At 44.8% G+C, this 24,179-nt stretch overlaps 2 protein-coding genes across 4 annotated transcripts; one reads left to right on the top strand and one right to left on the bottom strand.

Moving 5' to 3' along the window:
* Positions 1–303: 303 nt before the first annotated feature.
* Positions 304–15,583, top strand: LOC133002072 (protein HIRA). 2 transcript variants are annotated; one of them, XM_061071814.1, is made up of 25 exons: positions 304–568; positions 2,000–2,062; positions 2,341–2,451; positions 2,704–2,794; positions 3,170–3,264; positions 3,520–3,615; positions 3,861–4,021; positions 4,835–5,002; positions 5,095–5,208; positions 5,805–5,875; positions 6,052–6,157; positions 6,392–6,613; positions 6,923–7,008; positions 8,115–8,309; positions 8,415–8,558; positions 8,674–8,893; positions 9,508–9,615; positions 9,888–10,036; positions 10,147–10,308; positions 10,391–10,449; positions 11,535–11,640; positions 11,804–11,926; positions 12,062–12,225; positions 12,330–12,418; positions 14,942–15,583. In XM_061071814.1, exons 1-25 carry the CDS (start codon positions 532–534, stop codon positions 15,056–15,058), a joined length of 3,057 nt encoding a protein of 1,018 aa, XP_060927797.1. In that variant the 5' UTR covers positions 304–531; the 3' UTR covers positions 15,059–15,583. The 2 variants fall into 2 exon arrangements, with proteins under 2 accessions (XP_060927797.1, XP_060927796.1); XM_061071813.1 differs by having other exon boundaries at positions 8,415–8,570.
* Positions 15,584–17,557: 1,974 nt separating this feature from the next.
* On the bottom strand, positions 17,558–23,996 carry nudt12 (nudix (nucleoside diphosphate linked moiety X)-type motif 12). Of its 2 annotated transcripts, XM_061071265.1 has the most exons (8): positions 23,878–23,996; positions 22,555–22,810; positions 20,961–21,261; positions 19,373–19,646; positions 19,114–19,281; positions 18,418–18,531; positions 18,137–18,336; positions 17,558–17,970 (listed from the first exon to the last, which is right to left on the bottom strand). In XM_061071265.1, exons 2-8 carry the CDS (start codon positions 22,755–22,757, stop codon positions 17,860–17,862), a joined length of 1,371 nt encoding a protein of 456 aa, XP_060927248.1. In that variant the 5' UTR covers positions 22,758–22,810; positions 23,878–23,996; the 3' UTR covers positions 17,558–17,859. The 2 variants fall into 2 exon arrangements, with proteins under 2 accessions (XP_060927248.1, XP_060927249.1); XM_061071266.1 differs by lacking the exon at positions 19,114–19,281.
* Positions 23,997–24,179: the final 183 nt, after the last annotated feature.

Raw genomic sequence — 24,179 nt, 5'->3', positions numbered from 1 at the left:
CTGTGCAGTTTAAATTCCCGAGTTTCCGCATAACAGGTTATAAGTCTTTTCAAAATAAAAAGCATGTCTCGTAAATCTCGTTGTGAAGTTGCTTTTATATGTTTTATATCGGATTCAGTTGATTCCATTAAAGCAGATGAAAAACACGTGATGAATGAAAATATGTTTGAGTTTTATTTTCACATCTAATCCTTCAAAGTCAGCACCCGGTGGATTTATTGTGACAGCTGCCTGACACACGTTTCCGGTGCGCGGTCAAAAGCAGCGGAAACGCTTCCCGAGCTGCCCCCGGTGTCACCTCGCTCTAGGTCCGGGTTCGCCTCCGGCTCGGAGCTCGCAGTCTCCGGGATGAAGCTGCTGCCGCTGCCGCCGCGGAGGTGATGGAGCCGGGGCACAACCGCGGACAAGTGTCGCACAGAGTTTGAGACAAAGAGCCGGAGCTTCGAGTCGCTTCCCCCGCCCGGTGCCGCCCGCTGGACGGGCTCTTTGTGGACCGCAGGCCGGAGCAGGGTGGAGAAAGTATCGGGGACCATGAAGCTGCTCAAGCCGAGCTGGGTGAGCCACAACGGTGAGAGCCCGCCGGGAGCCGGGAGTCGGGAGGGGGGGTCCGCGGGGCTCGACGGCGGGGCTCCACACGAGCTGCCCCCGGGGACGAGCCCCTTCGAACCGGGTCAAAGTCAACAAGTGAAGCCCACCTGCTGGTTGTAGCTCGTTAGCTTCGCTCTGAACCTCTGCCATCTTAATGTTTGCTAACCGCAGCTAGCTCGTTAGCCTGTTTGCTAACGTCAGCTAGCTCGTTAGCCTGTTAGCTCCACTGTTAGCTCCCCTGTTAGCTCCAATGTTAGCTCCCCTGCTAGCTCCCCTGACCTGCCACAGCCTCCAAGTTGGGCTCTCGCCTCGACTCCATCTTACATCCCGTCGCCCATCGAGCCCGCCCGGGTTCCAGTCCCGGTTCCGCGGCTCCACGTGGACCCGAGCCCCGGCTGCCGGGTCCTGGGAGCTGTCAGTCGGTGGAGCTCGCCGCCGGGGAGAGGAGTCGAGGTTCCGGGCGAAGCTAGCGAGCTCTCACATGGAGGCGATCCGCTCCTGATGGAGAAGTTCACCAGCTCCTGTTGTTAGAGAGACTTCACTTCATCACGTTGTGTAGTTACTGGAGATACACACATGTACACACAACCAGCAGGTCCACACAGTCAGGATCACACTACTGCTAATCACAACAATAACCACGTTTATCTGTTTTGATTATAAAACATCTCACATTATACAATAACAATAAAAGTAACTCAACAAGGAGAAATATTCACACTAATTAAGTGGTTTCAAATAATAGAACCTTTCAATAAACCAACAGATGATTTTTGTTGATCAATAACAAAGGGAAATTGATAAATGTTTTACAGATAATGTAGAATAAGAATGATAAAAGCAACAATAAAGCTTTTCCTTCATGAGATGCAACAATATAAATTAAGTTATTTACATTTATGAATTGACTCGAACCCTGCAACCATCATATATATTTTTGTGTGAAATATCTTTAACATGTTAGAAAACAAAGGAAGAGTGATTTGTTCTGCATTTAAATATTAATATAACATAACTGACAGAACAGAAGGCAGGTTAACACTGTAATATTCATAATAAGGTGTATTTGTATGCAAACTTTTTATACATGAGCTTCATCTAAAACTGTTTCACATCAACAACAAGAAAACAAATCGACTTAATAAGAAATACATATTTGCACATTTAGCAATAATATTAATAATAGGCGGCATGGTGGTGCAGTGGTTATCACCGTTTCACATCGAGATGGTTTCCAGTCCGAATCCCAAACAATCCGCCTGAAGCCAAGTTTTAAAAATGGTTCAGTTAATTATTTCTTGGTCACGTTAAATGTTTTCTCCCTGAAAATCTACTTTTTTTTTCTTCTCTTATTATTATAATAACCGGTTTGTGTCGTTGAAGTTCACTCGTTTCACGTTGTGTTTCTCAGGCAAACCTATCTTCTCAGTGGACATTCATCCCGATGGCACAAAGTTTGCAACTGGTGGACAAGGTAAGAGAACTGCTCACTGGTTTGTTCTGAAATGGACTTTTGTCTTTGAAGATCCACATTTACATTAATATAGATATGTACACTTTTTAAAAACTTTCACTGAATGTATATCATGATATTTTAATCCTGTAGTCTCAGGTTATAGATCCCCAAAAATAGTGTTTTTTCGGGAGGGGGTTGTCTTCATCACTGTCATGACACAGAAAGTCAGCAGTGTGTGTGTGTGTTGTTGTTTTTTTGTGTATGTTGTTTTTTCTAAGCGTTGTATTTATTATCAGGGGAAGATTCTGGAAAGGTGATGATCTGGAACATGGCGCCGGTCCTCAGAGAGGAGGACGAGAAGAATGAAAGTATTCCCAAAATGCTTTGCCAGATGGACAATCACCTAGGTAACCATCCTCACTGTAATATCTGTTGTTGAGTCAGATCATCTTGTTGAGCGTAGAAATGTAATATTTATTGATTAATACACAACAGCTCTTCAGGTGTTTCTCTGATTCTTATCCACAAGTGATTTCTTCTGGTTTATTCAGTAAAATACTGCAACGAATCTTCTGCTCAGAAATGTCTTGTGTTGCAAAAGTCGTGTTCTGACGTCGAACTATCAAAGTTAACACGAGTGTGTGTGTGTGTCTGTGCAGCGTGTGTGAACTGTGTGCGCTGGTCCAACAACGGACTGTACCTGGCATCAGGAGGAGACGACAAGCTGGTCATGGTGTGGAGGAGAGCGGCGTACGTACAAACACACAATCAGCAAATACAGATGATGCTTTTACAACAAAACAAGTAGCAATGATTCCAAAACTGTCGCAGTTGATTCCGATATCGTGACATTTCCACGATTATCGATACAAAATTCATGATACAAAAAACAACAGTGGCCTTAAAGTCGTAAATACAAATAAAATACTTTATATTATAAAACAGAACAGTGGCATGTAGGAAAATTATGATATTTCAGTTCAGGTATCACACAATGACTAACACACACACACACACCTATATTCTTAAGTGCAAAGGATCAGTTCCTGACCCTGTTCTGAGGCAGACTGCTCGTTTGTGTTGACTGTGTGTTGTGTGTGTGTCTGCCTGTGTGTGTCTCTGCAGATTCATCGGTCCGAGCACAGTGTTCGGGTCGAGCAGTAAACTGGCCAACGTGGAGCAGTGGAGGTGTGTCACCATCCTGAGGAATCACACCGGAGGTAACACAACAATAAATCATGCAGCATGTACACACACACATCATGTTCCCACAAGTTACACAACGAGTCAGATGTGCAGGTGAACACTGTAACACACATAACACACACTGTGTACTAGTATCTGAACTAGTAACAATTTAACTTTTCTCTAGACTCACATGTTGATATCTGATTGTGTGTGTGTGTGTGTGTTTGTGTGTGTGTGTGTGTGTGTGTGTGTGTGTGTGTGTGTGTGTGTTTGTGTGTGTGTGGTAGACGTGATGGACGTGGCCTGGTCTCCTCACGACGTGTGGCTCGCCTCCTGCAGCGTCGACAACACCATCGTCATCTGGAACGCTCGTAAATTCCCAGGTACGAGACTGAAGCTAAACGCTCGACTGGCTTCACACGGACGCGTGGATCAATCAAACGTTGATTTCATTTCATCACGCAATGAATTCACGTTATTTTAAAAGCTGACATGATAGTTTATTAAGTGTTTTGTTTAAATGAATCTGTACTTTTTGTTATTTAATCCAGTGCTGCTTGTCGTTGGAGCAGGATTTATTTCTCGGCCTCTCTTGATCCATGTCCCCTCTGTCTCTCTGTGTCTCCAGAGATGGTCACGTGTCTGCGGGGACACACTGGGCTGGTGAAGGGCCTGACCTGGGACCCGGTGGGGAAGTACATCGCCTCCCAGGCCGACGACCACAGCCTCAAAGTGTGGAGGACCATGGACTGGCAGATGGAGGCCAACATCACCAAACCCTTCAACGAGGTACAGAGACACACGTTGGTTCTCCTCTGGGCTCGTCCTGTGTTCTCACTCATTCCTTCAGGTTGATGTTTCTGTAACTTCTGTCCTGTTACTAGGGATCGGGGGGGGGATATCGATTCAGTTACAAATCGCGATTCTTGTGAATGATTTTTTTTAAACATATTTATTGGTTTATACCGGGGGGGGTATATGGGGGGAGCAACATCACCCCAGAGCATGTTGACCAGCTCTTGTTTTTGCACAAGAATATAAACATACCCAAGCACTAGCTTTGTATCGCCTACATGCAAACAACAATAGCCTACTTTTTGTTTATTTCAAAGTTTATATTTGAAGTAAACTTTTATTCATTCTATTTAATTTACCTTTTATTTATTGTTTAAAAGTAGCCTAGGTGGCTTACATTTCTTAATCTGTCAGTTTGTGTGCAGTTGACAGGGGCTATACAATAATAGGGAACTTTTTTATTTATTTTCTCTATTGGCTGCCCGGCAGTCATTAAGTTAATGTTAATATTTGAAATAAAACTGGTGAAGCTCTAAGTGGATTTGACTGTGTTGTATTTGAAGGTTTAATTCAACATTTTTCCATGGTCCAGTATTTAAAAAAAAAAAAAGAAATCCCAGGAAATCGTAATATCGAATCACAATACATATCGTATCGCCACCTCAGTATCGTGATAGTATCGTATCGGGAGCTCCCTGCCGATTCCCGTCCCTACCTGTCACACAGTTTCACTCTCTTCTCTCTCTCTCTCTCTCTCTCTCTCTCTCTCTCTCTCTCTCTCTCTCTCTCTCTCTCTCTGTGTCTCAGTGCGGCGGGACGACCCACGTCCTGCGTCTGTCCTGGTCTCCGGACGGTCAGTACCTGGTGTCGGCTCACGCCATGAACAACTCCGGCCCCACCGCCCAGATCGTGGAAAGGGACGGCTGGAAGACCAACATGGACTTTGTGGGTCACCGCAAAGCTGTGACCGTGGTGGTGAGGACGTCTTACCCTCGTCTTCGTTCATTTGAAGATTTTCTCCCTCGGGGTCTGGTCACCGTTCTGACGTTTCTGTCTCTTCTCTGCAGAAATTCAACCCAAAGATCTTTAAGAAGAAACAGAAGAACGGCAGCTCCCCGAAGCCCAGCTGTCCGTACTGCTGCTGCGCCGTCGGCAGCAAGGACCGCTCGCTCTCCGTCTGGGTGGGTTTGGGTTCTAACGGTTACCGCGGATGCACGTCCCTCATGTTTAAACATTTCATGCCTCACTCGTGTTGTTTGTGATGATTTGAATCCGCTCAGACAAAAACAGTTTCCACAGAGATGATCCATCTCATTAAAAACATAAACGTCCTGATTACCATTGATTGAAACGACTTTCAGATTAGTCCGATCACCGAGCAGTTCACACGACACGACTTCCTGTCTATGATCAGGAGTCTGCAGTCGTTGTGAGTTCGTACCGACCGACCTGCGACAGGAGGTCACGCACTTCACGATCTTTCACCAGAAGAAACCTCAACTAGTGCGTCTAGTCTCGACTTCGTACCGCCTGCGCTCTGACCGGCTGTAGTCGTCTGCGATATGTCGGAGGAGGAGTCTACGTGTTGTCGAGGTTCTTGAGTCGATCTGAGTTCCGAAAATTGTTAGCGAGAAGAAAATTTAGCTAAAAAGCGTGTAGAGTGAAATAGAGACGACTTCCGTGTTCGATAGAATGTTCCTCACCTCATTTTCGTCTAACGAGGGAGAACACATGAGGGGATCACAAGTCCCCTAACGTCTTTCCTCTCTCTCTCCAGCTGACCTCACTGAAGCGCCCCCTGGTGGTCATTCATGATCTCTTCGATAAATCGATTATGGACATCTCCTGGTGAGTTACTCCTGCAACACACACACACACACATGAGAGTCTGTGCCTGTTTCCCTGATTCTGTCATCAGTGAAAGTGAAAGTCAATGTGTGTGTCTCTGTGTGTGTGTCTCTCTGTGTGTGTGTGTCTGTGTGTGTGTGTGTGTGTGTCTCTCTGTGTGTGTGTGTGTTCTTCAGGACTCTGACGGGTCTGGGGATGTTGGTGTGCTCCATGGACGGCACTGTGGCCTACCTGGACTTCTCACTGGATGAACTGGGAGACCCGCTGAGCGAGGAGGAGAAGGTAAGACTCACATCACGAACTCACATCAGGCTACAAACACAAACAATGATTAAATCTCTGAACACAAAATCAATTGTTAGAGACGGAGAAGAGATTTTCACCCTCTGCAGAAGCTTCCATAGAAAACTGAAACATGACATTTACTTTGTGAGCAAAGGAAAAAACGACTGTTTTCTCTCAAGCACCAAAAAGAACCCAAATCCAAGTTCTCCGCTCTCTTCCTCTGACGTACAGAACAGCATTCACCAGAACATCTACGGGAAGAGTCTGGCTATAACCAGCACCGAGGCCCAGCTCTCCACCACCATCATCGAGAACCCTGAGATGCTCAAGTACCAGCAGGAGCGACAGAACTCGTCCCAGGCCGCCGCGGCGCCGGGCAGCGCCGGGCCCGAGTCCTCCGCCCCCAAGCTCAACAGCGTGATGAACGGAGAGTCTCTGGAGGACATCAGGAAGGTGGGACACGGAAATGAATCATCTTCAAAGGGACAAAGTCAGAAGGCTGAGGCATTTGATGATGAATCATTATGAATTCATTGTATATTAATTCATTTCTTGCCATTCAAATATTAAGTTTACAGTTTCAGACCCTGAAATGATGTCCAGGTTCAACAAGGTGTGAACGAGCCTGTAGACATCAGAGCAGAAGATACAGAGAATAGATCCAACTAGATCAGACTTGGCACATGTTCAAATACTGTTCAACACTTTTTATCATATATTTTTGGATCTTGAATTTCTCTGATTTGTGTCGTTTTCCTGCAGAACCTCCTGAAGAAACAAGTGGAGACGAGGACGGCGGACGGCAGGAGACGCATCACGCCGCTGTGCATCGCTCAGCTGGACACGGGGTGAGTTCAACGTCCTGTCAGATCCGATCTCCTTCCTTCTCAGGACCATGGAGCAGACGATCACTGTCAGGGTTCGTACGGTCATGGAAAACCTGGAAAAGTCATGGAATTTTAAAATGTGTTTTTCCAGGCCTTGAAAAGTCATGGAAAAAAATAATTTCCCAAAAGTTTTGGAAAAGTCATGGAAATTTGTTATATTCTTATTTTCATGTCGTTCGTTTTAGGGATGGGCATAAATACTCGACTATTGATTAATTGATCATTAAGAATTTCATTGATGACATGTTTTCATCGATAAACTATTGCATGTTCGCTATGTGGCAGGAGGTCGGAATATCCGAGTTGCCCTGAACGCAGCACAGCGTGTCTGTTAGCAGCTGGAGGAAGCAGCCCGGAGCTAAGCCTCCGCTGCTCGGCTTCATGTCCGCACACGGACCCTCAGTCCACGCGGAGGGTAACCCGGACAGACCCGGGTCTGGGGGAGGGGTTCCGGGAGTGAGGGCGTTACAACGACCGGACTGAGAGGTCGAGAGCCGTCAGATCGAGCTAGCTCTCAGCGGCTAGCTGCTCTCTCAGCGGGGCTTAGGAGGACAGCAGCGCTTATTTACAAGTGTAACATTGAACGGATCCTGTTTAACTGCAACAAGAGTTGTTCATCTTGTAATAAAGATCTCAATGAGGAAACACGCTGTGTTTTCTATTTTCACTGCATTTTAATATAGGCTATAAATAGTGAATTTTAATATAAAAATATGAATGATTAATCGAAAATTGATCGTTAATTCTTCCGACGATCGATTAAGACAATTTAATCGAATGCCCATCCCTAGTTCATTTACGCTGAGTTTTAAATAATTCATACATTTTTAAAGATATATGCTCAAAATATAAGCAGGCATACTTGGGTTTGTGTCATTTAAGGTGTGCTGTATGCCTTGGAATTCTCATTGTTAGTTTGAATACTACATTTTGTCACTTTTTCGCGTATACACCGAGATTTCACGCAATGTTCGGTCATGGAAATTTGGTTTAAAGTCATGGAAAAGTCATGGAAATCCATTGGTCAAAATGTGTATGAACCCTGCACTGTCCTTCTGTCTCTGCAGGGACTTCTCCCCGGCTCTGTTCAACAGCGTCCCCATCCTGCCCTCGGGCTGCTCCATGTCCAACCATCTCACCCCTCAGCTCAGCTCCGACTCCTGCCCGGGGCCGGCCTCCGCTCTGGGGCTGAGGCCGGGCGGCGACCTCATGCTGACCTCGTCTGCAGCCGGGGGCCTCAAGGGCCTGGAGGACAAGGACGGGTACGAGACCACTTCCATTGTCTTTTCTGTTCTCACGCTCGTCCTTTTACACGAATGTCCCTCTTGATTTTCTCCGTCTCATTTCCTGGTTTCCATATGTTTCAGTGTGAAATCCACGCTGCTGCTCACTTCCGCCTCCAAGATCGAGCCGATGAAAGCTTTGGACTCCAGGTTCACCGAGAGGTCAAAGGCCACGCCGGGGATCACGGCCGTCATCACCTCCATCTCTGGACTCGTGCCTCTAGAAAGGTCTCCGTTCAAGTGAAGTAGCTTTCAAGAGTTCATCGATGGGACGGAGCAGAACTTTGAGAAGCAAAGAATCCGTTCACTAAACAAACTGAGACTTTTTCCTTTTGTCCATCAGGCCCAAAGACGGAGTCTCTGTCCTGAAAGACCTAAAAGCCAAAGAAGACTCCAGCAGCGACAGCGAGGACAAGATGACCTCCATCAACAAGAACCTGTCGTTCAGCAAGAGGAAACAGGATCTGCTGATGGACGCAGCGGAGGTGGTGGAGAAGAGGAAGAAGGGACGGCCCAGGAAAGACAAGATCTCCGCTCCCATGGCCCAACCCTTCACTCACCAGGTAGAGACAGGGCTTCAGCAAACTATCAGATATAAAAGGATCCATTTATTCCTTTGAATAATGTGATGGAAATCTGGAGATACAAGAGGCTGCAAACAACAAAGTTATCTACGTGTGTTTAATAAGGGGCTTTCTGCAGAAAGGATCAACACAGGGAAACCACAAGGGTCTCAGAGTGAAGATGCAGGACAGTCAGATACAAGGGTCTTATATACCAGGGGATAGGGCTGTCTCTCTGAGCCAATCCAGACAGGTTCCCATAGGTGGGGGGAGGACAGGAAACTAAACACAACAGCTGATTCACATGTGTTCCCTGAGGAGATACACTCCTTCCTCTGATGGTAATTCAGTCGCACAAGGTCTCACTGTATTGACGTCATAAACAGTTCGGACCATAAAACAGCTCAAGTCATCAACCATTTGTTGTATGTAAATACAAGTCATCAAAGTCTCTTGAGAAGTCTTCAAACACTTATACAAAACACTTTTTCAACCTTGCTGAGTTAATTTTCTACTACAATAAACATTAAAGTGAGAATGTGCAGGTGTTTTTTCTGGTGGGAGATGCTCTGTGACGCTGCACAGATTGATGACGTGCTTCCTCTTCCTGTCAGGTGACTCCTCCAGCCGAGCGGGAGCCGAGCAGAGCGACGGCTGCTCCGGCGCCGGTCGCTGTCCTCAGGCTCCCGACGCCCAGAACCCAGAAATCCTTCAGTCTGCAGGTAGAACTCCGTCTGATCCCCGGTGGATTTCATTTGATTTCATTAGTTCTGGCTGAAACTGAAGCTGTAATGGAAAGTGTGTGTGTGTGTGTGTGTGTGTGTGTGTGTGTGTGTGTGTGTGTGTGTGTGTGTGTGTGTGTGTGTGTGTGTGTGTGTGTGTGTGTGTGTGTGTGTGTGTGTGTGTGTGTGTGTGTGTGTGTGTGTGTGTGTGTGTGTGTGTGTGTGTGTGTGTGTGTGTGTGTGTGTGTGTGTGTGTGTGTGTGTGTGTGAAGGTGAGCATGGAGCCCTCGGTGTTCCTGGAGGTGGAGAACGAGGTGTCGGCGGCGGCCGGGTCGAAGCTCAGCCAGCTGCGATGCTCCAGAGACGGACGGGACTGGAACACGCTGCTGCCCAGCTCCGTGGTCACCGCTGCAGGAAGCAGGTGGAGGCTCCGCCCACACGTCACTCAGATGATGAGTCTTCGGTCGATTCTGTTTGTTCCGTTCATCAACAACAGAAACTCATTCTTCTCCGGCTCCTCTTCTCCCTCAGTGACGTCCTGGCCGTGGCCTGCGAGGACAGGATGTTGTCTGTGTTCTCGTCCTGCGGCCGGCGGCTGCTTCCCGCCATCCAGCTGGGCACGCCGGTGTCCGCCCTGCACTGCGCCGCCCACTTCGTCATGGCGCTGACGGCTGGAGCGGCGCTCTCCGTCTGGTCGGTGCTCACTTACAGATTCCTTGATGGAGACGGTCGTTCCACTGGTTTCAGTTTATTTATCTGTGGTTTGTCTTTGCAGGGACGTTCAGAGACAGAAAGCTCTGGTGAAGAACGAGTCTCTGAGGAACATCTTATCTGGTGAGAAACGTCCAGGGACAGTTTGTCCAACATTGTAGGAAAATCTAAACATAAACAACAGGATTTTATTTTAAAATTTGTTCTTTCGGTGTTAGTTAAACTAACGTTTTCATGGATTAAAGTTTTCTGTCGCTATGACGGATTTCCGTCAACTCCGCTCGCATAAGGCGTAAAAAGCCGAGTATAAATCGGCCGTCCGGAGTCGCATTTCCGGTTTCATACCCGGAAACCACGGAAGATTTAGAAGAACGAATATAGACCAAAATAGAAGAGCACTTGGCAGAAAAGATCCGAAACTATGAACACTAGTAGAACCCGTCACTGACCGGAGGATTTGTCCGCCAGAAAAAGGCTCTGAGGAGCCGCCGTGGCGATGTATATGAACGTGTGCCACACACGAAGAAGAGCCGACTTCAACAACAAACATTACTCCGCCTAGTGGTCTGGCGGTGAATTGCGTTGCAACACGCGCAACTGTAGGGGAACTATAAACCAAAACGAGTCCGTAGAAGCTGCGTGCGTAAAAAACGACTATAAATCGGCCTTAAAAATGAGATCGATGCAGATCCGAAGAGAAAAAAAAACAGGGGGGGGGGGTGGTGTAACACTGATATGATTTGCAATAACTTCACCAATCAGCTGTGATTTTTTTTAACCTTTTGTTTGTGAACCATGCCTTGCGTCTTTCTCATGTTTGAATGGATAAGTTGACGCGGCATTTAAAAAAAAAATCCATGCGTTGGCATTTAATTGTTCTTGAAAGCATTGTGGAAATAAATGCTCTGACAACTTGTGCAGACGTTTTGTCATTTATATTCCATTAACACGAATAGTGAAGTCTTGAAAAAAATATTGGTTTTATGCCCTAGCTTTAAACTAGTAAGTGATAATGGACCACGTGAAGTTCAAATATCGAGGCGGTAAGCAGCCACGACCCAAAGTGAGTGCCGATTTATTTTTCAGTCAGATGATTTCTTTTTGCTTTAATCCCTGAGTTTTAGATGTTAAACGAGTGATGGATTACAGTAACCTTGAGTCTGAAGGTCCAGTCGTGTCCTTTGTCACTAACGAGCTCTTGCTTGCAGGCGTTGACATCACGGTGTCTCAGTCTCTGCTGACTCAGCAGGGGGTCCCCGTCGTCGGACTCTCCAACGGGAAGTCCTTCTGCTTCAGCTCCTCGCTGGAGACCTGGTGAGACCCTGATGAGTGTCACGTATCCACCTGTTGTGAATCATGGACGGATGCACAGGAAATGTTGGATCCATCGTTTTGGCTTTAAAGGTTCAGTTTGTAGTTTATGAATCCTAGTGATCTCCATGATTTGACTTGACGACCTGTTCTCTGTGTCCCTCAGGACTCTGATAGCAGACAAAGGAGACTCGCTGGTTCAGTGTGCAGACTTCAGGAGCTGCCTACCTTCCCATGATGCACCTGTGTCCTCGGGGCCACTGGCTGTAATGCAGGGACGCAACCTCAAGTACGACCTTTTCTAATCTCAGATTTTCCTCATTCCAAATCAAAGTGTCCTCAGTTGTACGAGCAGGCATCGAACTGAGTCACCAGGGGATTCAAACCTTCAGTCCACTGATGATGAACTCTGTGGTCCCTGCAGTGCCGGGCGCCTGGCGTCCCGTCTGTCCTCCACGCCGCACCACCTGCAGCAGAGCATGACGCTGGCCTTCTTAGAGAACCAGCTGGCGGCCGCTCTCACCCTCCAGTCGGCGCAGGAGTATCGTTACTGGCTGCTCATCTACGCCCGGTTCCTCGTCAACGAAGGTTCGGAACCATTTCTGTCTCATCACTTACTGCTACGACCACTTTGATGAACATGTGACTGTGAAGATGAAGGCTTCCTCTGATGTGTGTCTTCCTCCGTCCAGGCTCCGAGTTCCGTCTCAGAGAACTCTGCAAGGAGCTGCTGGGTCCCGTCCACAAGTCTGCTGCCACATCCTGGGAGCCCACGACTCTGGTAGGTTTACACACCGTGCTGTTCGTTGGTGTCGGAAAGAAACTCTGAAAACCTGAAAAGAGCTGAATCAGCAACGCTTACAAAAACTTTAATGTTTTGGTGCAGGGGTTTTCAACTGGTTTTGTCCCAGGGACCACCATGCTGACTAGAGAGTAATCCATGGCCCACTGATGTGCCTACGTGTGTGTGTGTGTACGTGGATAGAAGGGAGTTTTAACATTTGGTTTTCCATGTTGGTTTTATTTAAAAACCTCAAACAAATCTAGAAAAATCTGTGAAAAAACAACAAAAACGGTTGATTCTCAGTGCTTATGAATTGAAAACAAAATTAAAATGCAGTTTGTAGTTGTACTGCATCTCAGAACCATATGTACATCAATATATAACGTTCATGGCTTAAATGTACAGACATGTAGCTGACATGTTGAGAGAACGTTAAAGTAACGGTGATCAATAACAATCAACATAAACTGGGGCTACAACTGAAGAGGGAAGATGACAAAGTAATGCAGAATATGTCACAAATGATAATCATACAATATCACACAAACAATTGAGGCCTACTTAAATTTAAACTCATGATCACCAGCACCTTTATATTATTTAAGACATATTTTTCTTATTTTAGATATTTTTCACGATATTCAAGAGTAATCTGGAAATGTGTTGAAATATCAAAGCGAATTTCGCCCTGCAATGCCGTCGCGGACCACCAGGGGGCCGCGAACCCCCGGTTGAAAACCCCTGTTTTAGTGTCTGAGGCAGAAAGAAAAACATTCAATAGCTTCAACATTTGTCTTTTCCTGTAAATCATCTTTAAACTTTAGCAAGAACATCGTCTGGTTCGGAATCTTCTTCTTAGTTCTTGTCATGGTTGTTTTGGTTCATGAAACTCGGATGTAATCTGATTACATTCTCGTCCATCGTCTGAAACGCTTCTTTGAAACTTAGACTAAGAGCGTTTCTCCTTTGCCACGAGTGTTTCAGAGAATAGGGTTAGGGAAGTATTTTATTGCCAAGTACGTTCACACATACAAGGAATTTGCTCTGGTTATTGGTGCAAACAATGAACATAGAAACATAAAAACGCAATAAATACAACATGCATCGGAGAGCATTAAAAAATGGGAAACCAGTATTTATTTACTCACTTTTTACTTCTTATTTACTCACTTTTTACCAATATTTATAGAAAGTAACATTACAACAAAGTTAAAGGTTCAGATCTTAGAAGTTCAGATCTTAGAGGTTCAGGTCTTAAAGGTTCAGGTCTTAGAGGTTCAGGTCTTAAAGGTTCAGGTCTTAAAGGTTCAGGTCTTAAAGGATCAGGTCTTAGAGGTTCAGGTCTTAGAGGTTCAGGTCTTAGAGGTTCAGGTCTTAAAGGTTCAGGTCTCAAAGGTTCAGGTCTTAGAGGTTCAGGTCTCAAAGGTTCAGGTCTCAAAGGATCAGGTCTAAGAGGTTCAGGTCTTAAAGGTAAAGGTTCAGGTCTCAAAGGATCAGGTCTAAGAGGTTCAGGTCTTAAAGGTTCAGGTCTTAGAGATTCAGGTCTCAAAGGTTCAGGTCTCAAAGGTTCAGGTCTTACAGTTTCAGGTCTTAGAGATTAAGGTCTCAAAGGTTCAGGTCTCAAAGGATCAGGTCTAAGAGGTTCAGGTCTTAAAGGTTCAGGTCTTAGAGATTCAGGTCTCAAAGGTTCAGGTCTTAAAGGATCAGGTCTTAGAGGATCAGGTCTTAGAGGTTCAGGTCTTAGAGGTTCAGGTCTTACAGTTTCAGGTCTTAGAGATTCAGGTCTCAAAGGTTCAGGTCTTACAGTTTCAGGTCTTAGAGATTCAGGTCTCAAAGGTTCAGGTCTTAGAGGTTCAGGTCTCAAAGGTTCAGGTCTTAGAGGTTCAGGTCTTAGAGGTTCAGGTCTTACAGTTTCAGGTCTTAGAGATTCAGGTCTCAAAGGTTCAGGTCTTACAGTTTCAGGTCTTAGAGATTCAGGTCTCAAAGGTTCAGGTCTTAGAGGTTCAGGTCTCAAAGGTTCAGGTCTTAGAGGTTCAGGTCTTAGAGGTTCAGGTCTCAAAGGTTCAGGTCTTAAAGGTTCAGGTCTAAGAGGTTCAGGTCTTAAAGGTTCAGGTCTTAGAGATTCAGGTCTCAAAGGTTCAGGTCTCAAAGGTTCAGGTCTTACAGTTTCAGGTCTTAGAGATTAAGGTCCCAAAGGTTCAGGTCTTAGAGGTTCAGGTCTTACAGGTTCAGGTCTTACAGTTTCAGGTCTTAAAGGTTCAGGTCTTAGAGGTTCAGGTCTCAAAGGTTCAGGTCTTAAAGGATCAGGTCTTAGAGGTTCAGGTCTTAGAGGTTCAGGTCTTAGAGGTTCAGGTCTTAGAGGTTCAGGTCTTAAAGGTTCAGGTCTCAAAGGTTCAGGTCTTAGAGGTCTAAATACAAGCTGTCATGATTGAGGTGCATTGATTTTGAGAACGCTGTTTACACCTCGAGCTCTGTCACCATGGAAACGGCCGCTCACCGCTCGGCCCTCTGTGTTTTCAGGGTCTTCGTAAGCGGGAGCTGCTGAGGGAGGTTCTTCCCGTCATCGGAGAGAACCTGCGTTTCCAGAGACTGTTCACGGAGTACCAGGACCAGCTGGAGCTGCTGCGCAACAAGTAACACACAGACCGACGCACACTGGGACTCGTCGTGGAACTGGCTCGGCTCGGCTCGGCTCGGGTAAACTCTGACTGTTTCCTCTTGGGAAGCTTGAAACTCTGCCGAGGCCGAGGCCCGGCTCAGCTTCTCGGCTCCGGGACGTTTCAGAGCCGTCGCTCACCGGGGACAAACGGGTGCTTCTTGTTTTTTTTTTTTTCTTCTTATCACATTTTTTCACTAACGTCTTTTGTCTGTTTCCTGAGCTATGCACCTCCCGCCTGCTAATCATGAAGTTACGAAGAGAAACACAGAGACTGAAGAGTTAACTCTCCTCTACCTGAGAGAGAGAGAGAGAGAGAGAGAGACAGAGAGAGAGAGAGAGAGAGACGCTGGTCACGACCGATCTGAATCCGAATGAGGTGAAGGAGCAACATGCTTGTACCAAAGTGAAGCCTTCATGTGTAGAAGTGAACACGCACCAGTTTCTGCCGGGTGGAGAACAGGAAGGCGTCGGATTGAACGCCGCAGCGAGAACATGACCTCCACCCCCCCACCCCCCACCCCCCCACCGTGCTGACGGATGGATCTCTGGGAAACGGAGTCAGAAAAGGGATCTGAGATATAAAAGTGATTTTACTTTGCTACCTATTCAAATCAATCAAAAGTGAAAATCATGGAAAACATAAAAACAGTGTAGGTGTTAGAAATGGAACTCGACTGATTTCACATTTTGTTTAACTCCGAGTCAGGCTCCGCCCACACGGTATTGTTGCCATGGTTATCAGAGTAAACGCCTCGTTTTTTTTTTTTTAGTCTGACAGGAAACTGAGACTTTAGTAAACGGTGACGCAGACGTTCTCTTCCTGATTGGTTCTCGTCAGTCACATGACTCGGCTACCAGCGGTGAACACAAAGCGTCGCTAGCACTTCCTGTCGGTACCACTTCCTGTCGGTAGCACTTCCTGTCGGTAACAGTTCCATCTCGTCGTCGCTCAGAGAAACGGAATCCTGCTCTGACTCTTCACCATCACTGCTCCTCTGTTACTAAGCAACCAACTGCTGAGGAGAGAATCTACTTCCTGTTTACATCACATGACCAGTAGAAGTGGACGGTCTAAGATGTGTTTGCTTTATCGTGGTTGGAGAAAATGTTTCCGTGTGGGCGGAGCCAAAATGGTAAAAAAACACATCTTTTTCAGATGTTCAGCTTTGACGCCATTTTTCGTGTTACACTTTTTCATCATCGGCTCGAACATCTAACAGATCAACTGAGGATTTAACTTATCACATTTTATTGTGATGGATAAATGAAAGTTTCAATCAGTTCTTAGTCTTTCATCATATTTAGAAACGTTCCCGTCTCGTTTGTCTGAAAACTCTCAGACCTGGACTGAAATGTTTTCTTCCACAAACGCGTGAAGGTTGAACGGACCGAGAGGAGAATCCACTTTGAACCTCTTTGCATCATGAACATTCAAGAGTCAAAGTCTCGTCTGGAACTCCGTCAGCATCCAACACTAACTCTCTGCTCGTCGACTCTGATCCACGTCCGAGCGTCGTCTTATTCTTCAGATCACGTGAGCGTCGGTGAATCAGACACAACCAGTGCAGAAGGTTCAATGGATTCTGTAAATAAGCTCGAGTTAGAAACGCAGCCGACACTTTTTTAGGCTGAATCCTTTCTTCTTCTTTTTTTGCTGCACCTGTTTTCGTTTTGTATCGTCTGCCGGTGAAAACCACTGAAAATCTGATTTTCAGGACTTACGGGGGAAAAGTTGTTTATTTTTGTCTCACATCCATTAACTTGACATTTTAACAGGTTTGAAACTTCACTTGAAGAATTAAGTTCTTGTGTTTGTCTGCAGCAGCTCAGTGTGTGTGTCTGTGTGTGTGTGTGTGTGAATCCCCTCTGTACAGCATTTCTTCTTTCTTTTTTCCGTTTGTCATTTTTAAATGTTTGTACGAGGCAAATTTCTTTTGTTTCCATTTTCTATAAGAAAAGAAAAAAATGAGCGGAATCTTTTTGCTTTTGATGAAAGAAACTTAAAATTAAACAAATGAGGAACATTTGTGTTTTTGGTCGTTTTTCTTCACTTATTTGAAATAATGTTTAAAATAAATAAACACAACGCAAATGTTTCAGTGTTGAAACAAAGTCAAAATGCTTATTACAGGAATATCTATGGAGATAACATATTGTATCATATCTGATGTGTATGTTAGCATATTAATATCTAATGTTTTCCTCTTCATTGGACTTTTACATTAATCATTAACTATTCCCACGTTTGGACCTTGACATCAACCTCTGTAGATTTTACTTAAAATCCGCTTTGTTTCGATCAGTTCTCGTCGATAGGACATTAAATTCTATTTGAGTTATGAATCGAATCTATAGTTTAGATATTACCTGTTTATTATAGCAGTAAGATAAGATCCTTTATTGGTCCCACAACAGAATATAATTGTTGAACATCACACATGGTTGGTTTTTGAATTGCAAAAAAAAGGTGACCAGACTTTTAAATTAGACATTTTATTTGTATTACACTATGATCCCAACTTTCCTTTGAAACAGAACCTAAGATTTGGCGACTTAAACATTTGCTCCTATAACTTTTCCACAGTTTATTATTTAATCATGTTATTTAATCAACTTGAATTCTGAGGAGAGCTTCAACTCGACGTCTACACGAACAAGCAGCCGTTCACACGACTGGAGGAGGTTGAACAGAAGAGATTCCTCCGGTTGAAGCTGGTTCGTCCTCGGTTGGTTGAGCATCAGTCTGCAGCTCGGCCTCTTCAGGCTCTGAGGTCAAAGGTCAGAGGTTGGAGTTGATGCCGACCCAGTGTCTGATCAGCTGGTGAGCGATGGTCTGTCTGGGCGGGACGACGAAGGCCGGAGACTCTCCTCTGAACAGAGAGTCGATCACCTGCAGAGAAAACATCCAATCAAACACATCGTCTCTGACTTCCTGCTTTCACACAGAATCTGAGCTCTGTGGATCTTAAAGTTTGTGGCGATGTTGAAACGTATTATTCTCATCATTATGAATATTCCTCATTGTTATTGACAGTAGTTGTTCTCTGTGGTTGTACCTGTTGCCGTGGGAACCACCGGGCCTCCTCGATCTCCTTCTCGTCCACCTTGATGTCCGTGGACATGGCGACAGCGAGGCAGCCGATCATCAGGCTGGACGGCATCGGCCACGGCTGACAGGAGACGTACTGGACGGGTCCGACCTTCACGCCGCTCTCCTCCTCCGTCTCCCGCCTCACCGCCTCCTCCATGGTCTCCCCTGCAGGAGGGGGGCGGGAGGTGAGTGTGTGTGTACGTGTGTGTCTGTGTGTACTTGTGTGTGTGTGTGTGTGAGAGTTACCAGGCTCGATGAAACCAGCCAGACAGGAGAACAGGCCGACAGGAAAGACCTTCTTCCTTCCCAGTAAACACTGGTTTCCATCAGGATGAATCACCAGCATGATGACGACCGGGTCTGAAGACACAGAGAAACTGAATTCATCCAGTCATGTGGTTTCATCCTTTAAGGACGAATGATATTAATCATGTTTAGTAACTGGCCACCACCTGCACTTCAGTGATTGATTCATTAAAAACTGAACTAGATCGATGACGTCAGCAGAACATCAAACATTCAAATCTTTCTCTCTAAACATCAGAATCAGAATCAGAATCAGAATCAGAATTCTTTTATTTGCCAGTTATGTTTGCACATATAGGAAATTGACTTGGTGTCGTTGGTGCACTGAACATAAAAACAACAATATAACAAAAACAACAATATATAAGAAATAGAATAAAATAAAATAAAATAGAATAAAGTAGAAAGTAGAATAAAGTATATACATATATACAGTAACAGAGTAAAAGAGTTATGGGCACGTGCTGTGCGAAGGAGCAGAGATTGGTGATAGTGCCAGTAATATTTGCTAAAAATGAGTAATTCCCCATAAAAGACGTGAAAAAACCTGAATTAAAATGAATCCTTTGAAATGAATAAGTTAATAATGAATGTATGAAGTGAACCCGTGGTGGTCGTGCTCCCCAGCGGACGTACCGACTCGTGGGTAGCAGGTGTTGTGAACGCCCCTCCGGCTGCGGCAGGCGGCGTTCAGGCAGCTCCTCTTGTGTCCGGCCTCCTCCGGCCGGGTGCCGCTGCCGCACGTGGCACAGAAGCTGTAGCTGCCGTGCCACGCCAGCACCGAGCGAGCCGGGGCCACCACGCCTGGACACCGGGAGCCAGAGCACAGTCACACACAGCTGGACACAGAAGTCGTAAACAATTCATTTAGATAAATGACATCGCTCTTCCTCACCGGCCTCTTCCTCGCTCAGCTTCAGCAGGTCTCTGTTCGGTGTCTTTGGGAACAAACAGTTCTTTTCTCGGCAGCGTTTCAGAAGTTCGGCTGCGTCTTCATCTGTGCCGACGGCAAACCAAGCCGGAGGCTCCTCACCGACCGCCTGCGTCTGAGAGGAAGAGGAGGAGGGTTTCTTCCTCCTCTCCACTCCTAAGAAGACGAGCACAGTGGCAGGCTCCTGGAGAAGATCCCTCACATCCTCATACCTGAGCCGACACAGCTTCATGTTCCCCTGTTGGAGTCAGGATCTCCATCAAAAGCCTTTAAAGACTGAAACAACTTGTCGTGTATTCACTAGAGTTAATGATTTTAGCTAATAACTCTTTTCAACATGGTCATAAACCAGGACGACATGTTATCATCTTCCGTGTGTTGATTCTCAAATTCTCACACTCCTTAAACACTATGGAATGTATGCGTTAACCTTTGACCTTTACCACGAAGACGCCTCACACTACAAGATACTAAACATGCCCTTATTTAGTCTGAAGGCCCTGTTGTGTGATGTCATGTTATCTCTAGTTTTGGGGTCCCGCCTCCCACCTATAAAACTTCTTGCCCGGCAGGGACAAGTCAGACTTTCACTATTGGCTTGTGATGTCTCCGGGTAAACCATGGTGCCCGTCTGACCTGTGAAACTTCTGTGTAATAAACATCATTATACTTGTAAGTACTGGGTCCGCGGTCGTTTCCTTCATCATCAAACTTCTACAACCACATCAACCTCTCGGCCGGCCAGAATCTACTTCAAACTCTTCATCTTTCTGTTGTTAAGTTGTTACGTGACTTTCAGACCATAGTCTTCATCGGGGTCACATCAGAACATCAGTGCCTGTTTGCAGTGGTGGGAAGTAACGAAGTAGAAATACTTTGTTAACGTACTTAAGTAGATTTTTCGCATATCTGTACTTTACTTGAGTATTCATTTTTCTGACGACTTTTTACTTTTACTCGTATCGTATCTAAATATCTGTACTTTCTACTTCTTACATTCGTCTCTCTCTCTCTCTCTCTCTCTCTCTCTCTCTCTCTCTCTCTCTCTCTCTCTCTCTCTCTCTCTCTCTCTCTCTCTCTCTCTCTCTCTCTCTCTCTCTCTCTCTCTCTCTCTCTCTCTCTCTCTCTCTCTCTCTCTCTCTCTCTCTCTCTCTCTCTCTCTCTCTCTCTCTCTCTCTCTCTCTCTCTCTCTCTCTCTCAAAATTTGTAAAATTATACATTATATACATTATATTATATTGTTTTGTGTCTGTATAGACGTACTATAAAAAGCAGTTTGCATTTTAAATGTTGGTACTTGTACTTTTACTTTTGATACTTAAGTACATTTCAACACCAGATACTTTTGATACTTAAGTACTTTTAATATGAGCTACTTTAAGACTTTTACTAAAGTCATTTTCTGACGGGTGACTTTTACTTTTACCGAAGTCACTTTCAGGTAAGATATCTGTACTTTTACTCAAGTATGGCTTTCAAGTACTTTATAGTATAAAGTACTTGAACAGGCAGTGAACAAGTTTATACACCAGTGCCTGTTTGCCTCTGGTACCTCTGAGCCGTGGTCCCCGGAGCAGCTGACCATGGGGCTGAGGCTGGAGAACAGCAGGTAGACGGTGTCGGCGTCTCTCCGTCTCGCCTCCAGCCACTCGCTGTCCGTCCTCCTGGCGCTCAGCCGGTCCAGCGTCTCCCTGCTGAAGTAGTTCTCCTGCGGCACGAGGTCGGAGCCGGGCAGAACCGGTAGGGCGCCGTGGTCCGGCCGCCCCAGGAGGCCGGAGATGTGCCTGTGACCCCAGAACCGGGCCACGTCGTAGGCGGTTTGTGACGAAGAGTTCACGGAGAACTTGTCACAGCTGGAAGATGAAGGATGGAAAATGTAAAGGTTGATTCTGTAGACAGTAACCTGGTTTTCTCTATGTTAATGTAACCTTTATCATGCTGTCTCCTTTACTATTGAATGTGTATTGACTTGATTACCATAGCCAATGTATCTTTGATCATGCCGTCTTTCCTGTAGAAACTGAATGTTTATTGGCCTGATTAACATTTACACTGTCACCTGATTTCCTCTAGACACAGCCCCTTACTACTGAATGCATTGCTCTGATTGCTAGACTAGGCATTGTTGTTTTGATGTGATTAAAGGATCTCAACCTGTCCTGTAACAGTCCCCTCCAGAATGGGAGGGGTTAGCCAGTGTATAAAGAACTGAAATGTCTTCTATCTGTGTGCATATTACAGACTCAACCCTGTGGTATGTACCATGCTCTGAGCATTAAAGTGTGACAAAACTGGAAGAGTTTTTGAGACTCGTTTCTTCGTTGGTAGTGGGATTGTAGAAATTGCCACAACAAAAAGTTCAAGTCTTTTCTCAGATCTTCATCATTTAAACTGAACATTTCTTTATATAAAAACTGATAAAGATTTGTCAAATGATCATCTCCTCTGCAGCTCTCCACATATTTTACTAGTTGTTTTATTTCAGCTCTCGTTTCAGTCTTTAATAGTTGACAGATTATAGCTTTGTTGAACTCGTAGTTTCAACTTTCTTTCAGTTCTCGTTATTTTCCTCTTTGAGCTTCTTTCCCTTAGCTTTCAGTTCCTCTTATCTTAGCTCATGACTTCTCTTCAGGTCCCGTTTTAGCCTCTTTCAGCTTCTGATTCCTGTTTAATCACTTTCTCACTCAAGCGTATTTATCTTTGACGATCCTTCAATCTGCTCGATTTGTAAAACAACAGTTTGTGAAGGTCTTTACCAGATCAACTGAATTATGTGCTGCTATAGTTAAAGTGAGATATGGGTAGGATCAATAAGAACACGTTAGCAATGAAACAAAGACTTTGGATTCAAGTATAAAACTAGTAAAAGGTATAAAAAGAAGTATTTAATGCTGTTAAAAAATTATAAAATTACTTAAAAGTCAAATCATTTTAGAATCCATCCTCAGTGATACAGGAAGTGATGTGAAGACGCTCAACCAGAGTAATGTGATAAAGTGCATTAAAGTATTCCAGGCTCAGATACAGATTTGAAGTATTACAGTATAACTGTGTACTCGTGGATGTGGAGAGTGTAACACTGGTGTAATATGTCACATGAGGTAGAAGCTGTGTATTTACTCATGATGATAAATACTTGTATGTACCCACGTGACAGCAGCTCCTCCACCACAGGAAAGTGTCCGTGGCGAGCGGCGAGCATCAGCGCCGTCCAGCCGCTGCTTCCTGTCTGGTTGATGAGCGAGGGGACGTGGGCGAGCAGCGAGGACACCTGGGGGGCGTGTCCTCTGGCTGCAGCGTCCAGGAACTTCTCCAGCAGCTCCTCCTCTGCACTCGACTGGACGCTCATCGTTCACGCTCCCAGAGGATGAACCCGAGTCAAACTGATCTGAGGACACGTTTCTGCGGAATAATGACGTTTAAAAAAAGGTTTGTTTTCATCATATTTACTCGTTTTAGCTCATTTAAAAAATTAGAAATATAAACTGTTGACAAAACAACACGTTGAAATGTGTCACCGAGGTGATGTGGGATTTCTGATTATAATTACATACCTTTACTTAAATATCATTTCGTCAATATATTGTAGGATATTTTGTATTATTATAGACTCGTATTAGGACTTTTACCTACATAACATTATCAGCTCACGTCTGTCTTGGAATGGAGTATTTCTTATATTGTGTAATATTACTATTTTTTACTTTAATGACATTTTCAGTATAAGTGTAGCATTAATACTTTTACCATGGCAATTTCCAATATATGCAAATATACGTGGCAATAAAATAATTCTGATTCTGATTCATATAACATCTTAGTGCTGGTCTTTTATGAGAAATTTAGTATCTTTGTGCAGTATATTATTGGTACTTTTACTTGTGCTATTAGTACAGTTTTACTTGTGATTGTGTACTTTTTACAGAGTAGTAACCATTTAAATATATCACATTTTGCCTGTCTTTTACTGTACTTTAATACTTTTACCAAAGTACATCAGCTGGATTCTGCACCTTTAAAATATTCCTCTCGCCTGCTGCTCGTCCTCTCATTGGAGGAAGCAACTGTCAATCAAATCTCTCGCAGTTATAAAACATTACAAAACAGCTGGAGAGGGACACGTGGTTCTGTTTTAATACAAATAAAAAAACAACAATAACAATCTTTAGATTAAAGTGCTGTAGTCTCTGTACGGAGTCATGTGACCTGTCGTTACGTCATCTACGTAAAACAAACCAGGAAACTGAAGAGAATCGAACGTAACTGCACAAGATTCAACACGTTGGTTCTCAACTGAGATTAAATCAAACCTGAGATTAATGTGGATTTAAAACTGGAATAAAACCAAAGATCAGACCTGAGATTCAACCTGGAATAAAACCTGAGAATCTGAGATAAACTGGTGTGAAGCTGGTTTGAAGCTGGTGTGAAGCTGGTGTGAAGCTGGTTTGAAGCTGGTGTGAACGAACCTGAGTCTCTCTCGTTAGAAGCTGGTTCTCGTCCGATCTTCTTCAGTTGAGTTTAGAATCTGAATCGTTGAAGAACCTTCGACCTTCAGCTTCATGAAGAAACTCGAGATGCGTTCAGGAGCAGCAGCCACTGTGATGCGTTCAGGGCCTCGGCACACCGCCGTAAACCACAGAGTTCAACCTGTTACATGGACAGGTTGAGGATAAAGTCCAGTTGCTTTATATCATTCATTCATTCATCAATAAAGTTATTATTCATTCATTCATTCACCTTACGTAACATTTCATTCATGAATAATAAT

The sequence above is a fragment of the Limanda limanda genome, chromosome 5, assembly GCF_963576545.1.
Source record: "Limanda limanda chromosome 5, fLimLim1.1, whole genome shotgun sequence".
Taxonomy (NCBI): domain Eukaryota; kingdom Metazoa; phylum Chordata; class Actinopteri; order Pleuronectiformes; family Pleuronectidae; genus Limanda; species Limanda limanda.
The sequence above is the reverse complement of the archived record's forward strand: the minus strand, read 5'-3'. Positions and strand labels throughout refer to the sequence as shown.

Excerpts from the sequence above, each read along its gene's own strand:
- LOC133002072 (XM_061071813.1), top strand. The coding sequence starts at position 532 with ATGAAGCTGCTCAAGCCGAGCTGGGTGAGCCACAACG. Across the intron at positions 10,450-11,534 it reads TCTGAGGAACATCTTATCTG|GCGTTGACATCACGGTGTCT; the intron begins GTGAGAAACGTC and ends TCTTGCTTGCAG. Across the intron at positions 11,641-11,803 it reads AGCTCCTCGCTGGAGACCTG|GACTCTGATAGCAGACAAAG; the intron begins GTGAGACCCTGA and ends TGTGTCCCTCAG.
- nudt12 (XM_061071265.1), bottom strand. The coding sequence starts at position 22,757 with ATGAGCGTCCAGTCGAGTGCAGAGGAGGAGCTGCTGGAGAAGTTCCTG. Across the intron at positions 19,282-19,372 it reads GCTGAGCGAGGAAGAGGCCG|GCGTGGTGGCCCCGGCTCGC; the intron begins GTGAGGAAGAGC and ends CCCGGTGTCCAG. Across the intron at positions 18,532-19,113 it reads CACCTGCTACCCACGAGTCG|ACCCGGTCGTCATCATGCTG; the intron begins GTACGTCCGCTG and ends CTGTGTCTTCAG.